The sequence below is a fragment of the Alligator mississippiensis genome, chromosome 1 (genome assembly GCF_030867095.1).
Source record: "Alligator mississippiensis isolate rAllMis1 chromosome 1, rAllMis1, whole genome shotgun sequence".
In the NCBI taxonomy this organism is placed as follows: Eukaryota; Metazoa; Chordata; order Crocodylia; family Alligatoridae; genus Alligator; species Alligator mississippiensis.
This window is the reverse complement of record NC_081824.1, coordinates 239,725,096-239,743,103: the sequence shown is the minus strand read 5'-3', so window position 1 is coordinate 239,743,103 and position 18,008 is coordinate 239,725,096. Positions and strand designations below refer to the sequence as shown.

General features: G+C 43.9%; 1 protein-coding gene across 1 annotated transcript in view; it reads right to left on the bottom strand.

Annotated features, from left to right (window-relative positions):
* Positions 1 to 460: 460 nt before the first annotated feature.
* Positions 461 to 18,008, bottom strand: part of TBX15 (T-box transcription factor 15) — a 192,203-nt gene continuing 174,655 nt past the window's right edge. The window contains exon 8 of the mRNA XM_059720335.1: positions 461 to 3,600. Coding sequence (XP_059576318.1) covers positions 3,260 to 3,600 — 341 coding nt within the window. The 3' untranslated portion in view covers positions 461 to 3,259. The remainder of the gene's footprint in view (positions 3,601 to 18,008) is intronic.

The window sequence follows — 18,008 nt, the reverse complement described above, 5'->3', positions numbered from 1 at the left end:
ATTAAGCTTCAGCTGTTAGAGCTGTGGGAAATATGGATAAAAGTGGCAGAGGACTGAAAGAATCCCCTGTGGCACAATTGTGGCAGCAGTTGAAGAGAGAAAAAACAGATATTATGCCTAGGTAAACCCAGAAAAGTTCTTGGTTTTGGATTCAAGCTCAACTGAATCTCAACTATTGTGAAGAATTGAAAACTCACAAATTTCCTTGTAAGGAAAGTATTCTGGTCAGGAATTGTGGGGTTTACAATTGTCAAATCTATGATGGTCAGTCAATCTACTTCCCTGCCTTGTAGAATCCCACTGTACATTTTCTGTGTTTTAACCTCATCTGTTCTCATGAAACCATAACCATTGTTGTTCTCATGAGGTAACTAGTTACCCCTCATTTCAACATTATTGGTCTTATGGGGTAACTTGTTACCCCACCCACATGAACAAAATGGAACCAGTGACAACAGTATAAATGTACCAAAAATTATTTATTAAACATACAGATTGATTGAAAGAGTATTTATGATCATTTGAACCAAAAATATTATTTATCTAGAACTCTGAACAAAATTTAAACTTTTTTTAGTGTTTCAAAACATGAACGAACAATTTACTACGTCTGCAGTTCACACTGTTTTAAAACTAGCAATTACTTCCAAAAACATTTCCTTACTGTTTTAACTAAATATTGCATTCCTCACAAAGTAGCAGTAATATACTGTGATGCACACAAGTAAATCATTTACAATCTTCACATAATTTCTGGGTTTTGTGGTCATCTGTCCTTGGACAAAAAGCGCAATCTCTACTCATGCTTGTAGAAGGTTCTACTGGGGTGTGTTGTTGCAATTTGTAATTTACGGCAGTCATACCAGACTTGACAGATTTAAACAGATTACGTGTATCCCTCATTCTATGTTTTCAACTCTTCTCCAATCTCCTGGAAAAAATAGCTTAGTCTTCTTAAATGTAATGTTTGCTTTCAGTTTGCGTTGTGGCCTAGCCAAATGATGAAACTGGCAATGGCAGCCAGATCCAGCATATTTTAAAATAGTGTCATTGGCCACCTGCAGGTGGTCATACGAACTAAGTGGTCAAGGTTATCCACCCCACCCTTGTTTTTATTGTAGTCATGGATGATGTCCAGCTTTCTTGCTCTTCACCCACTGACAGGTGATGGTGCATGCTAGACAGCAACAGCACAACTTTGGACTTCTTTGAAACATAGGAAAATAGGGTGAGTTCCCTATCAAAAGCAAAAATGGATTTAAAACGTTCCCTTCTTCAATTTGCTTGCATATTGTTTGGGATATTGGCCTTAATTTTCCAAATCGTACTCACAGAGGACATGTCTTCCTGTAGCAGTCTTTCTGCCAGGTCAGTACTTGTAAAGAAATACAAGTACAATATTTCATCTTGTACCAGGGATGAACCAGTTTTTCAATGACGTAGGTACAAAAATTACCTTGGTGTGAAGGAGAGAGAGAGTAAACAAAAGCCCCAAGGTGTCTTACATGCTGGGCATGGGAGGTCAGAAGAAAAGCAGCCTGCAGCAACAGACAGGGAAAGTGAAAGCAAGCAACACTTACAGCATGGGGGGGGGGCCAGTGGGGCTGCAGCTGGAGACTGGAAGGGAAGAGAAGCAATCACCAGATTTCTGGAGCAGCATTGCAGTCTGGATTGGAGGAGGGAGGCTGCTCAGAAGTATTTCCACCCCAGAGAGGGGCAGAGTGGTGTCGATTCCCCGTGAGCCACAGAGAGAGGAGCACTGAGAGTCCCGGCAGGCAAATGTTGACAAACCTGCTGGAGAAACACTGCAGGTGTAACCCAGAGAAGGAGGCAGGCGGAGGCCTGCATACACAAGGCTTCTGGGAATCCCTGGAGCAGAGTGACAGCTAAGGATCCAGGAGAGAGGCCAGAAGAATTGCCGTTTTCAGGTTAGAGCCTTGCTGCACGTGGGAGAGATCCCATTGGGACTGTGAATGCTCACGAGTAAGCTGGGGCAGGCCTGTGCAGAGCAGTGAGTGGATTAACTGATTTTTTTTTGTTGTGATTTGGACATGAGAGCCTGACCCCAGGTGAAGGGGACATGGACTGAGTCTGGCAAAGAGACTGAGAGCAGTCAGGTTTTGCTTTCTTTTTTTTTTTTTTGGATATTTGAGTGCAGGCCAAGGCCAGCCCTGGAAGGGTGTGTGCCTAACTATAACCAATGGTCACCCTCATGGCTGAGGGTGGAACAATAGACCAACAGGCAGCATTAAGATCTGGGCTTCAGAGAATGAGTGCCATCTGGAGAAGCTAGGGTGTGATAAAGGGGAGGTTTGGAGCTCCACAGAAAAAAAACAGGGATTGAGACCAGGTAGGATCACCTTGGGCATTGCCTTTTAGCAATATAATATCATCAAAGTCATGGCAGGTGAGAAACATAAGACCAACTTATTGGCAGACCAGGTAATCTGAAGCCGAGGTCACCGTGTCACTGTCTGTAGGAAAACAAGCTCAGGGCAGTGGCAGCAAGTCCTACAACACCTACAGTCATCACACTTGGCATGGAGCTTCTGGTTGTTTGCCCATGTAGATGTCTCCAGACACAGAGAATGATGTTGCTGCATCACAGCACCACCAAATTTTCAAGTCATATCTGGCAGGCTTGCTGAGCATATATTCTCTGAAGGGACAGTGACCCCTGAATGCAATGAGCTGCTCATCAACCATCAGATATATTTCTGGAATATACCATTTCTTGAGCTGCTCCACAAATTGTGTCCAAATATCTCTGAAGGCAGCAAGTTTGTCCACGGCTCTCATTTCCTCACATGTCAGTTTGTTGTCAAATCTCAGGTAGTTGGTGATTTGATGGAATCGTTTTCAATTCATGGTGGCACAGAAGCAAGGACACCCAGCGCATTGCTCCCACAACTCCTCCAGTGCCTTGTGACCACTATGGTATAGACCACTCAGCAGTAGGAGGCTAATGTAGGCTTTCAGTTCTGTTTCATCCAGCTTTTTACACTCCTTTCTATTTTTGGATGGCTATCATTCTACTCCCTGAATCTTCTTTCTGCCCCTCTGTTTGTTTCTTTTATGATAGCAGTCAGGATATCTTGTGAAAGAAACAGGTGGAATGTTTCCACCACTGTGCCTTTATTACTTTTTCTTGTTGGCCCAGCACTTTCATGCGCTATGTCCTTGGCTGTTCTCTGATGATGTATTAGCTGTGGACATTTTCCCCACACTCTGTCATTCCTTCCTTTAAATGTGTCATCATCTACAATTTTTCTGCGGGTGGTGGCAGTGGTTCTACTCCACATCCTGTTGCAGTTCTCCTCGGTCTTCCATTGTGGCCCTGGGCTGGTCCTCTTCCTTTTCCCACTGGAAGTGCTGGCATCACTTCTGCTTGTGGCACTAACTCCTCCTCATCTGAGCTGGATGAAGCTTCCATATTTACATGGTATTCTTGCTCTGAACAGTCTCCCATGTCTGGAACAATGTCAGCATCCTCACTGCCTTGGGATAAGATTTCATCAGTGGATGTGTTTCTGTCATCCCCAGTTACCTGTGCAAGACAGGCTTCAGCACTGAATATATGGGGCCTTCTCATCCTGGACTCTAGAAAAAAAAATGATTACTGCTGAATGCATATAAATAACAATCAAAGACAAGCCTGTCCACCTATGCTGTCACAGAAGCAATTCTATCCTGTCCAATGACAGCACAGGTAGCACCCTCTCCTCCTGGGCACAGAAGCCAGAGACCAGCATCCACCCTTTGCAGGCAAGCCAATGTGGGTGGATGCTGTTTGGAAACCACACATGCAAGTGCTTATTGAGAGCAGGAAAAAGTGGTGTGGGGGGTATCAAGCCCTAACCATTGAAGGGAACTCCATAGTCTACGCTGCATTGCAGTATGGTGTTGTTCTATCTCTGCTATCCCTTTGCTCCTTGTCCTCACTTCCAACAAAGGCATGGCAAACTAGCTTGTATGTTATGAAAGAGGCAGGTGAAGCAGAGTTTTGCCATGAGAAAAGAGAGCAAAGGTGGATTTGGGTGTGACAAAGGGTTTGGGGTTTTTTGGCAAAGGGCAGGGTGTTTTGATGACCTTGCAGCCTGCAAACAAAGTGGTTAGCAAAAGAGATTACCACATCTTCTGCAAAAGCAGAGTGGAGGATGGCCATCTATTAGTTACCATGGATACCTGAAGTGGACATAAATGAGGTGTGAATGAATGATGACCTTTCAGATGCATCCACCCAAAGTAAGCAAACAGGTCATTTATTAAGAAAATTCCTGTCATTTATACAGAAATTGCATTGGAGTAACAAGTTATCCCAATGTGTTAACATGGGTTTGGGGTCAATTGTTACCCCATATGGAAAAACACATTCACGCCTGGGATAATATGTTACTCTTGGCAGTTTTTCATCTTCTGGGAGCAAACCATTCAAGTAAGCTGGCTGTTCTTTGGGAATATAGTACACTGCAGTGCTAGTAACAATGTCCTAAAAAAATCAATTTTTAGAATTAATCAACTTTAAAATACTGCACAAAATATGTGTCTGGGGTAGGAAATTACCCCATGGGAACATATGAAAGTTAAATGCCTCAAAGCAATTTGGAGTCTATTCTACACCCCAGTGTACACATACCTGTAGGAGATTTTTTTTTTCCAGATATTTGCCATATATTTTGCTTTTCTTGTTTTATTGCCTTTCTACAACTCTTTCTATGCTACAAAATCTTTTTTTGAAAATGAATATCCACAGTGGTTGCTGATCAAAGATCAAACTGATTTGGGAATGACCCCTGACATGTAGACTAAAAGGTGGTTAAATGTAATACTAAGCAACAATGTGCAACAGTAAAGAGATGCATAAATGTAAGTTGTTCATAGAGCTATGCTGCTTATTTATGTTCCATCACCATCAAGACTGATGGTTTTCTCTGCATAGCTGTTTCATTCCTTTACTAATAAGAAAATTATCTTACTAATTACTAAATGAAGTATAGCTGCTAGGACCATTTTGATCTTTTCTTTTAAAAAACAATTTGTATCATATATTTTATCTGTACAGTTCTGAATCTTCCCAAATTCTCTGTGACTTTTTAAAATATCCAGGGTTCAGAAAACTTACTGGCTAATTCTTTAGTACAGGGGCCTTTTCCAGCTCCAGGATGGAATGATGCACCCCAGGTTGAAGGTGAAAGGGCAGGTCCTAATGCCACCACTGCTTGTCTCCCCAGCCACATAGGGAAACCACCTGCAGCTGGCACTTGTCCCCAAGGCAGAATAGGGAGAGTGCCCACAAAAGGTGCTTTCCATAGCCCAGTGTTCCCAAAGCCCCATTTCAGTGGGCTGGATCCAAAGGTTCTATGGGCTGGTTCTGGTTCACGGGTTTTAAGTTACTAACCACTTCTTTACCATCTTACAAATCATCTACATTCATGATTTGTATATTCATGTATTAATGTTGTTTCTGACTTCCCTTACCTTATTTTTACATAGGCAGGCAAGGTTCTTTGAGTAGATGTGATATCTTTTATTAGACCAACTGAGTAGTTGAGGAAAAGTTCGTAGCAAGCTTTTGGGTGCAAACACCTTTCTTCAGGCATAGGAAGTCTCTGCTGTTCTGAGACTCCAAGGAATGAGAGAAAGTGTGACAGGATGTCAGTGAAAATGTAAATAGGTAGAAATTAGGAGCCTTTGTACATGCAACAAAATTGTCCTTTAAAGCGGCTTAAATGTGTTTTTGAATTGCTTTGATGTCATTGCTGTTTGCACATTCGGCAGTGTATTCTACTTCAATGCCGTTCCTGTTTGCATGCTTGGTGGTGTATTCTGCTTTAAATGACTTTGTAACGTAGCAAGATAAAACATCTCTGAGGTGTTTTAGTTTGCTACCTAACAAAGTGAGTGCTGGGAGCCAACATGCTCAGGGAAGCTTGGGCTTGGTGGGCTTCCAGCACCCCATGCACCATCCCCGTCACCTTCTTCCACCACCAGCACACCCAGCCACCCTCCTGACATCTTGCTGCTCTGCCCCAGGGGCAAGCCAGCCATTCCTGGGCAGTCCCAGGCAGCAGGAAGGCAGCGGGGACAGTGCAGGGGTGCTGGAGCTTACCTGCCTCTCCCGTGGCAAATGAGGGAGCTGTGAGCTGCAGCCGGATCGCACAGCCCCTGAGCTTCCAGGCTGGTGCTTTCCTCCATGGCAGCTGCACCTCCCAGGTGGTACTTGTCCACTGGCACCCAGTGTGGGTGGTCCCAGGGGATGTGGCCACCACGGAGCAAAGCACTAGGCCCTGCGCAGCTCAGCAGCTGTGTGACTTGGTGGCAGCTCATGCAGGCAGGCTCAACTAAAGAAAAGAAAAAGCGGCAAGGAGTCTGATCTTTTTTTTTTCTCTTGAACCCTGCCTGCCTGAGCTGCACAGAGGCCTGATGCTTCCCTCTGTGGCTGCAGCACCCCCTGGGATTGCCCAGGCTGGAAGCCAGCAGGCAGGTGCTGCCTGGGGGCTGCCACCTCTGTCACAGAGGGAAGCACCAGCCCCCCCTCCCCCTGCAACCATGGAGGGAAGCACCAGGCCCCTGTGCAGCTCAGGGACTGCTCGACCCATCAGTAGCTCGCTCCCCTCCACACCACCCAGGATTGGGTCCCCACCCTTGTGTACACACCCCGGAAGTTTAGTTATGTTTAGTTCAGTTCAGTTAAGTTCAGTTCAGTTTAGTTCCCCCTAAATGGAAATGGTGGAGAGAATTTCAATTTAGGGAGAATTAAACTGAATAAACCCCCCATCATGTGTACAAGCACCCTAGGAAAACAAAAGTAAAGGGAGGGGGAGAAAACGGGGAGGGGGGAGCCAAAGGTGAGTAAGGGAGACTCTACAGTGGTAGCAATTCAAGTTAGAAAAGAGGCTGTCTGTGACAAAGGAAATAGCTGGAAATATGGAAATATTTTAAAATATTTTGACAGAAGCTTCAAAATTTTAGATTTGTCCACGCATCTTTGTTAAACATTTTTTAAGGTAAAAAAAAGTTTCAAAATCTAACTTCAGAGTTTCTAATGATTTCCTTCTTTATTCCATGATCTTCCCCTTTGTTCTTTATCCCATGTATTTTTGTAAAATCCCTTCTTTTATTTGCCTTTTAATAAGGTAGCTTTTCTTTCTTTTGCTATACTTACCTTTTCTTGGACAGGTTCAATTAATTCAGCAATCTTGTTTCATTGCTTATTGTTTCCTAGTTGCAGTGTAATTTTTTTTTAAACCTTAGGTCTCTGAACCTTATATCTTACTGTCAATGGGGCTCTCCACAAAGGCACAGGTCCATGCTACTGGAACCTGAGAAAGGATGAAAACCCACATTTCCTAGCTCCCCAGAATTTATATTGAGACTTAATATTCTGTTGTTATCATGTTCTCTAATTCTGTACTTTGCTGAATTCAAGTATATCATAATTGTTACCTCCAAGCTTTTTTATCTTTTTGATGACAAATTTCTCACCATGAGTAAAATAGAAATGTATGTGACTACTTATTAAATTATAAGCATCCACATTCTATATGTCACGTACAGAAAGGGTTCCATATCATATGGGTGCAAGTAATATTAGGTGGTTTATGGAACCAAAGTATCAAGGACACAGTCATATACATGGAGTCTGTATGTAGTTCTCTAAGATAAAGATGTGTGAACCTGTTACTAGGCAAACCTCTCTCAGGAGTTGCATGGATATTGCTAATTGCTGTGAATGCATGAAATGCATTACCTTGTATTAATTTAGGACCTTATTCTGAAGAAAGGTGGACAAAGGTAGATGCTTGCACTATGTGTGGATCCACATACCATCACTGCAGAGTCATAGAATGATTGTGCCCTTGATATACTGGTATTAAAAAGAATTATGCAAAAAGATAGTATTGTATGTAGCAGTCCTACCCTTCTGACCACATCTGCATGAGTTGTAACTGTGCAGTCATTTAGTACTTATAGTTTCGTAATTTCTAGGGTCAGAAGGGAACTGAACAGATCATCAAGTCCAACCTCCTGCCCTGGGCAGGAACGAGTGCTGGGATCATAAACCCCAGCCAGATATCTATCCAACCTCCTCTTGAAGACCCCCAAGGTAGGGGAGAGCACCACCTCCCTTGGAAGCCCATTCCAGAGCCTGGCAGCCCTAACCATAAAGTAATACCTCCTGATATCAAGCCTGAACCTGCTCTCAATTAATCTGTGGCTGTTATTCCTTGTTATCCCAGGTGGTGCCTGGGGAAACAGAGCCTCACCTATTTTCCATTAGTCCCCCCTGGTGAGTTTATAGGCCACCAGATCACCTCTCAGTCTTCTCTTGTGGAGACTTAATAGACTCAGGTCCTTTAGTCTATCTTCATAGGGCCTGGCCTGCTGCCCCCTGACCATGCGAGTGGCTTTCCTCTGGACCCTCTCAAGTTTAGCCACATCCCTCTTGAAGTGCAGTGCCCAGAACTGGACACAGTACTACAACTGCAGCCTGACCAGTGCCACATAGAGGGGAAGGATCACCTCCCTGGATCTGCTTGTAATGCATCTGTAGATGCACAACAAGATGTGGTTAGCTTTACTAACCGCTTCCTCGCATTGGCGGCTCATGTCCATCCTGGAGTTAACAATGGCTCCAAGATCCCTTTCAGCCATCGTGCTGTTGAGAAGGGTGTTCCCCAGCCTATAGGTATGTTGCAGGTTCTTTCTCCCTAGATGCATCACCTTGCACTTGTCTTCATTGAATTCCATTCTATTCTCATTTGCCCACCTCTGTAACCTGTCTAGATCTACTTGGATTCTGTCCCTCCCCTCCAGTTTGCCCACTTCTCTCCACATCTTTGTGTCAGCAGTGAATTTGGACAGCGTGCTTGCCATGCCCACCTCCAAGTCACTGATAAAGGTGTTGAATAGCACAGGCCTGAGGACTGAGCCCTGGGGAACTCCACTGCCCACATCCCTCCAGGTTGAAAATGACCCGTCCACCACCACTCTCTGGGTGAGACCATCGAGCCAATTTGCCACCCATCTGACTATGTAGGCATCAATGCCACAGTTGTCTAGTATTTTTATGAGAATGGGGTGGGAAACAGTGTCAAAGTCCTTCTTGAAGTTTAGGTAGATGACATCCACCTCAACGCCTGTATCCAAGGACTTTGTGACCTGGTCATAAAAGGAAACAAGGTTATTCAGGCAGGATCTGCCCACAGTGAACCCGTGTTGGTTGCCCCCGAGCGTTACCTCCCATGCTGGTCCCCCGCAGATGTGTTCCTTGATAATTTTCTTAAAGGTCTTCCCAAGGACCGAGGTGAGACTAACTGGCCTATAGTTACCTGGGTCCTCCTTTCCCCCCTTCTTGTAAATGGGGACCACATTGGCTCTTTTCCAGTCCTCTGGGACCTGGCCAGAGCACCACGAGCGCTCATACAGCCGTGCCAGGGGCCCTGCAATGACCTCCACCAATTCCCTCAGTACCCTTGGATGAAGAGCATCTGGACCTGCTGATATGTACACATCCAGCCCCTCCAAGAATTCCCTAACTAGATCATCCCTTACCCTAGGCATGGTGTCATGTCCCCTGAGCCTGTCTGTAATCCTAGTGGGAAAGTTGTCCTGGTCCCTGCTCAGAAATATGGATGCAAAGAACTCGTTTAAGTGATCAGCTTTTTCCTTTGCTGCAATCACCATATTGCCAAGCCTATCCTGTAGGGGCCCCACGTTACCTGGTGCCTTCTTCTTACTCCCTATGTATTCAAAAAAGCACTTTTTGTTATCCTTAATTCTGGTCACCAGCCCTAGTTCCATCTCTGCCTTGGCCTTCCTAACTGCCTCCCTATGATCACAAACAACAGAGGTGTAATCCTCCTTGGTGATTGCCCCTTGCTTCCACTAATTGTATGCTACCTTTTTTGCCCTCAGGCCCTCCTGGATGCCTTTACTGAGCCCAGGGGGCTTTTTAGCACTCTTGCCCCCTTTGGTTCATGTTGGGACTGACTCCTTCTGAGCTCAGAGGATCATCTCCTTAAAGAACAACTACTTGTCCTGGACTCCCATCTCATTGAAGCTCCAAGTCCCCAATGTCTCCTTAGCTCATTGAAGTTGGCCCTCCTGAAGTCAAGGACTTTTGCCTTACTGCTTGATTTCATCACCCTGTGCCAGATAGTAAATTCCAGCAGACGATGGTCACTAATGCCTAGGTAGTCAAGCACCTGCAGATCGCTCACCAGGTCATTGCTTGTGGCAAGGACCAAGTCCAGCAAGGCATTTTCTCTGGTGGGATTATGTACCTCCTGGGTTAGGTGGAGGTCCTGTATGCAGGCTAAAAACCTATGTGAGCATTCAGACCTGGCTGACTGATCCTCCCAGCAGATGTCTGGGTAGTTTAGGTCACCCATGACAACCACATCCCTTGTCCTTACAGCCTCCATGAGCTGAACTGAAAATTCCAGGTCCAGCTCATCCCCCTGGTGAGGCAGTCTGTAGTAGACGCCCACTATCAAGTCCCTTTCCCCATGCCCCCTTTCATTCTAACCCACAGCACCTCAGTTTGCTCCTCTTCTGAACCCATCCTGATCATCGAGGATGTGTACCGCTCATAAGTACTTGTATAAGTACTTGTATACTACTGTGTAGTAACCAGAATTACTGAGCAGTCACGTTGGCAAATTGTTTTTTTGTGATGCCAACAGGGCAGTAGCCTGTGACTACTGCACAGTAGCATCACATCACACTTCCTGCCATGCAATACTACTGCATAGGAGTCTCTGGTGACTATGCAGTCAGCATCTTATGTAGACATGGCCTGTGTTGATCTAAGTGTAATCTTTCTTTGACTCCTTTGAAGCACAGTAACCATACATTTCTGTCCTAGCATTTCATCTTCAGTAGAGCAGCAGCTCAGTCAATCTGTACTGCTGGGGTGAAGATAGCTTTTGTGCCACAGTTTGGATGCAGGCAAAGATCTGAGACTGGAAGAAGACACTTCATTTTTCCAAGAAAAACAGGAGTGGTGCATTCAGAAAACTAGAACTGACTTTATCCAGCATATCTCCTTTTCTGTGCACTTCAGTAATGAACTACTTCTTTTATGTATCAGGACAGATTGTTGCAATAGTGGTTTCTACCATCATACTGTGTAAACCATAATGAAAACAATCATTAAAATCTGTATATAATGTAAAATCAGTACTTAGTATGCAAGAGAGTAGAATAAATATTTTATAACTGTGAGTAATAAACCATGATTTCTGCTTGCCTAAGCACACTTGAAAATTTACATCTAAAATACCAATGCACAAGACTGGAAACCACATTAACATTGTAAAGAACAAAGAAAACTTGCCATAAAGAGCTGGTATTCCATATTGAAACAAGTCCACATATCTTTGTGGAATGAATTGATAGCACTATAGAGTAGAGCTGTGAGAAGCTTCAGTCCCTGATTTGATTCGGCAGAGATTCAGCCCGATCAGTGGCTGAATCTGTGAACCCAGATTGAATCAGAGGACCCTTTAATCTCTCCGAATCGAATCAGAACCCTCCAAATCAATTTGGAGAGATTCAGAAAGATTCGGTGATTTGGACATAGACAAAGCTTTAAATGTTTTTTCTACATACCTCAAGGTACCAGGCAGCTCATCAATGCTGCAATGCTGGGGCACGTGGACTGTCCCACAGAAGCACAAGGGGCTCCCCAGCACGCTCAGCAGCAAACCCGGAAGTGGACCAGAAGCACTTCTAATCCACTTCTGAGTCTGCGAGGGAATGTACTGGTGGCCCCCTTTTGCCCCCTCAGCTTGGTGACTGGTGCCTCCTGGGTCTGGGGGGGCACCCAAGGTCCCCCCTGTGGCTGATTGCTGAGCTGGGGGAGTACAGGGGGGTCCCCCAGTGCACTCCCCAGAGGAGCCAGAAGTGGACCAGAAGTACTTCCAGCCCACTTCCAGGTTTACCACCTAGCATGTGGAGCACCTCCCACCAGTTCCACACTCCTGTGGGATGCTCCATGTGCCCCAGCATCGCAGCGTTCACAAGCCATGCTGGTACTTCAAGATATATAGAAAAAACACTTAAAGCTGTGTCTGTGTCCGAATTTGTGATTCTCCAAATAAGCATCAAATCTTCAAATTTGGATTTGGCCAAATCGAATTGGGGACAGTAATCCAAATCAACTAATTGAATCACTGTCCCCAGTTCAGGCCAAATCCAGATCCAAATCAAATAGGGCCCACTTCACACACCCCCTACTATAGAGCTCTTTGGGCTAAAAGGGACCAAGATCGCTATGTCTCCAAGAAGGAATTACTTTATAATCCTGCAAGCTTTTGCCATTGCCTGAAAATGTCTGAGTCATAGTTAGGTCATCTTTCACTATTAAGTCTAGATCCTTCTGCTTGCTAGTAATATGTAGCCAGTTACTTCCCATTTTGGATATGTCCATTATTATTGTTTTTATTATTATTTTGTCCCATGTAGATTCTTTTGCCCTTATTTAATCTTCTTTCATTCCCTTTCACTTCTTTTGTTCAGTTTCCCAATCTATTATTACTGTTTTCTTCAGTTCTTCCCAAGGGATTCGTGATTACTTCCAATTTCATATCACCTGTATATATGACCTTTGGCTGCAATAATAAGGGGCTGGAATCCAATATAGAAAGTAGTACAGTTGTATAAAATAGTGGTTTGTCTTCAATGGCCACATCAAGATGAGCAGGGGCGTGCAGTTTGTGGCACCACAAACTGCACACAGTGAAGGTTAAAAAGTGTGGCTTTCCCAGTAACAAAAACATAAATAAATGCTGGGAAAAAATGTGTAGCAATGCACACAAAAAGTGTGTGCCAGCACAAACAAAGTCCTGGCCCTCTGGAGAAATGCTTTGGCTGCTGGCCAGGCCTCCGTGCTGCCCGAGCTGTGCCCTTGCTGCTCCAACATGCCACCAGGACACCAAGTAATACAGCTGCTCCAGCTCTCCCTGGCTAAAGAGCCAGGAAGAGCTGGGCAAGGGCAGTTTGTCCCACAACAAAGTGCATGTGCAGGGGCATGCACTGTGGCACAAAGTAGTGGTACAAATTTGTACCGCTGCAAGTGCATGCCCCTGCTTGTCTGGATGTGGTTGACAGCTTTAAATATAGTCTAGGATACTATCTTCCTGGAACAAACCATAAAGGACCTCCCTCTACCCAAGAGCAGGGAGACAAAACACCTCCTTTTCCACACACTAGATACTGGATGGTGTTGGCAGGTGCACAAAGGCTTGTTGTTAATTATATTGCAAGATATTCTGAATCTATTGTCACAGACACGATACAGAGGCAGACAGACCCATCTTCTACATCTTAAAGTAGATTTATTAATACACTATATTGATGGAGATTTCTCTTTGTGTCGGTTTCTAGGACTGTTATATCAGCCTTAAAAAAATTCAAACAGAGGATATTAAAAATAAATCCTTAACAAATAGATTGCTTGAAAACAGAATACTTTAAAACAATCCCCTCCCTAGGTTCTCACAAGGGAAGTCTTGGCAAACCAGTGAGTCTGGCAGTGTGCTCTGTTGGTCACCAGCTTTGTTCTCTGGAGGTTGAAGAGGGGGAACAGGTTCCAAAACAAAGGAACTTTCCATTGACAAACAACTTTCAGCTGGCTTTTAGCTACACTCCTTGATCAGCTGTCAGTGTGTTATACAGGGGAGAAGGGTTCACTCAAATAGCCAATTGCTCCATGACTCAAGGTTTTATGGGCCAAAAATACCTCCATAAATGTCCTCTTGGGTAGTAAGCAGTGCTAGAGCACAGGAAGAATGTGCTCAGACAAGGTTCTTTGGGTAAATGTGATCTCTTTTATTAGACCAACTAAATAGTTGGAAAAACAGTTCTTTGCAAACTTTCAGGCACAAACACCTTTCTTCAGGCATAGGAAGAGTCTGCTGTTGTTTTGTGTTCTCCTGGATGAGATGTCTTAGACAGGGGTTATCCTGCCTTGAGCAGGGTCTGGACCTATGTGACCTCTTGAGGTCCTTCCAGCCCTATGGCTGCGTCCAAATGAGCACGGCTGTGCAGTAGGTGGCACGACATGCCACATAGTCAGTTGTTCTCCATACTTCAAGGGAGCAGCACAAAGGGTTTTTTTGACCCCTGGAAATCTAGGGTCCAAAAAAACCCGTGGGGGAAAAAAAAGGTGGAGTGACACACACTGTGGCAGTGTGCGCTGCCCAAAGCCAGAGCCTGGCCAGCCAGAGCCACACTCCACTACCGGCCAGTCTCCACACGGCAGGAATGATGTGACTGCAGCCTCAAGAGGCCCCTGAGACCCCAAGTAAGGCTGCAGGGGCCAGCCCAGTGCCAGCCCCAGCCTCCCCTACCCGACCCGATGTAACTTGCTGTACACCAGAGGGCACATAACATGGGCATTCCCCAGGGACACTAGCAGCGGCGCAAGGTGTGCTGCTGTTAGTTGTCCCTGGGGAACCAAATGTCCACACTATGTGTGGACATGGCCTATTTGTCCCTGAGTTTATGACTCTAGGAAGTAACAAAGTTCTAGTGCTGTTTGTCACAGGCTGAGATGCTTGGATGAAAGCTACCTTGCATCTGTGTAGTCTGTTACTAGGCAGTCAAGTAACATAGTTAAGCAAAACAGGAGTAGAAAAATATTCAAATAAGAATAGCATCTCCAGGAACATTATTGAGTGTAAAATTACACAGGCTGTTAATCCTTCTGTTCCAGGGTATAAGATGATCCCTAGCTTAGGTCAGAAAAAAAAGACCACCCCTCCAAAGATAGAATATTGTAGTTAATTATGTTATGGGGGCTTTAATGCTTCTCTGTAAAGCATTTTATATTGGCTACTATACAACATAAAGACTATATAGATTACAAGTCTCTCACAATATGGCTCTTACGCTGTTCTCATAAGTGTATTTTCTTCTCCATTTTGTATTCTTTTTTAAAATGTACATTTAATATTTAAAAAGCTAGGTCTCCTAGAGACCTCTCCTACCTTTATAAACATGACATCCCTATGGCAACAACTGTAGTTGCTAACATGGGAAAACATTCAGAAAGTATTTCATGTGTTTTCAGCTGTCTCTTGATACTGTTTTCCAGTTGGAACCTGGGAGAAACAGTCCAAACACTGACCAATCAGCTATCTGCCACCTCCAGTAAGTACTCTTTGGATCACCAGTGGTTCACAGACCATCCACCAAAATAGAAAATGAACTATTATGGTAGTGTTCTTGAGTGATGATACAAAACATTGCATCTATATACCTCTTTTGGCTCAAGTGATCAGTATTCATGGTCATGCTGTTTCCATTAGAAGGAGAAAAATATGATAGCATTAGGTATTCCAGTGATGCAATGTGGTTTTTTTTAAAAGGTTGTAAACACATTTCCAATTCCATGACCTTTTTTTGCTTAATTCCAAGCCTCTTTCTAACCAGTGCTCTGCCCCAGAAGCTCTCTTTTAACTTTCCTTAAGGGACACATTTTTTAGTTTTTCTTTGTCTGCTTGACTTTTTCTCCCTGGATGTTATTTTGTTTTTTAACTTTAAAAATTAATGAATCCAGTTTATCAAGTTGACACATTTGACTTTTAAAGATATGTTCCCCCTAAAGTATGGGTGCCTAACTCTTTTAGTCTCCTGGGCTGGATCTGGACAGTGGGGTTCCTTGTGGTACAGAACAAGACCAACCTGCAGTGGTGAGGCAAAAAGCAACAGCATTAACTATCACGGGTATTTAAGCCACTGTGCTGGCTCTGGGAATTGCAGGACTTAACACATATGTTGCTCACCCTACCACAGCCAAAACACATTCCCACCAGAGCTCCGTATCCTCAGAATTTGGTGGTAGTCCTCTCCCCGTCTCACTCCACCCCCAAATTCCCAGTCCCTCTGTTCCAGCAGGCCAGATGACATGGTTCTGCAGGCCAGATGCAGCCCATGAGCCATGTTTTTGACACTCCTGCCTTAAGGTAACATACGGATGGATATTTATCTTCCATTAACAGTGCTCCCTTAGTCAGAAAGCAAAACATATGAATAAATGGTCAGTTTTCGTCCTGGCAACATGCCAACTATGATGTGCTTCAGGGTTCAAACTACTTGTTAGCAACTCTGGGAAAAGGCAAATGAAACCCAATGTCCATACAAGAAAAATAAATTCATAATGGGGAACAAAAACTATTCACATTTTGATATATTTTAAATTAGTTGTTTGACTCAGGAAAGGGACCTGGGTGTAACTGTGGGGTGATAAATAAACACCTAGGGTCAATGTAAGAAAAGAAAGAATGTAGGGGAAATGAACCACACAATATTACAATGCCATTATATAAAGCAATGAATCTAGAATACAATATGAAGTCCTCCCCTACCCTCCTCAGGATAAACGATACTACAGATTTAGAGCTCTCTGTCATGATATTATTGAAGCCAAGAACTTAGCAAGATGGAAAGAGGTACTGGATATTTATGTAAGAGCTTATAAAGAATTCTGGAATATATATATAACACCCTCCTTGCCCCCCCCCCCCCCCCCCCCCCGGCCCCAGTTCTGGGATTAACCAAGAACTAATATATAAAGGTTACAGGGAGATACTGGGGCAGGAACAAACTAAGATTACCCCACAGCTTTTACTGTGCAGTTTCTTTCCCCTGCCTCTGAAGCATGTAGAGTTAACTACTTTTAGACAAAGTATACCAAACTAACTGGACTATGCCTCAAGCCCAGAAAAATAATTTTTAGATGCCTCTGTGAAAAACTGTTTACTGAATTAACTTCCAAAGCATTTTCTTTCCTACAGGTTCAGTTTTCTATTAAAAAATTGTTTCTCATTTAGCATACACATCAAAAAGCTATACAGTGCAAAACTGCATTTTTTCAGGTTCCCCATGGTTTTGGAGATGTAATGTAACAGACAAGCTGAAGAAACCCAGACAAAATTTACAAAAAACACTAAATTATCTGTAATCATCTATGAACATTTAAAAATAGCTATGAAAAATACCTTTTGAAGTACATTTGCCAGTTGTGTTAAAACTTAAAAATGAAAATTCCAGAAACCACTGCATATAAGACCTCTTCCATACAAAGATGGGCATCTGATAGTGTGTGTATATTTGACCATTGAAACCAATAGCATAAATGAGAGGGAGCAAGTGGGGCAGCAGCCCCTGGCACCAGCTTTATGACGGAATATAAAAGTAACTGCTAGCACAGCAACAGGTAATTGTGCCACTGTGACCAGCACCACAGTAGCTGGCACTGCCCTGTGGGTTGTGGTTGCCCCAGGTGCAGAGTTTCCCTGCCATAACTCTCCACCTTTTAAAGGAGGTCCAATATTTTTTTAAAATGTTAGGAAGTTGTTATTGTGTAAAGGAATTGCTGCTGTGTGCATTGTTGTCAGCTGGCCACCTAACGCTTATCATGTTCTTTGAGGAAGTCATAGAAAATTAGGGCTGGAAGGGACTTAAGGAGATAGAGGCCAACCTTTTTTGACAGGCATTATTTGGCAGGCATTGATTTAAAAAAATAATGCCTGTACCCTCCCATAGGGCCCTCTAATCCCATTTTTCTGCCCAATCTGCTGCTGTATTTTCTGCTCCCTACCCTGTGGACATGTCTACGTGTGCACATTTACTGCACAGTAACTGAAATTACTGTGCAGTATGGGCGCACATCTACTCGTGCATGCCCATACTGCACAGTATACATGGTGACTTACACCAATTTGAGCGTAAATTTGATACCCGCATCATGCGGGTATCAAGTTTAGGCCCGATTAGTTACTGCACAGTAATGCACATGTAGACACCTTACTGCATAATAGCACTGTGTCCCAAGTCAGTCCATACACAATGTTAATGTACTTTAACACCTGCACATGTAGATGCCAGCCTATTCCCACTTACTGTGCAGTAACTTAGTACACAGTAAATTTAAGTTGGCATAAATGCACATATAGACTTGGTCAGTGATGGAGAAAAGGTGGTCTCTTCTTTAAGAC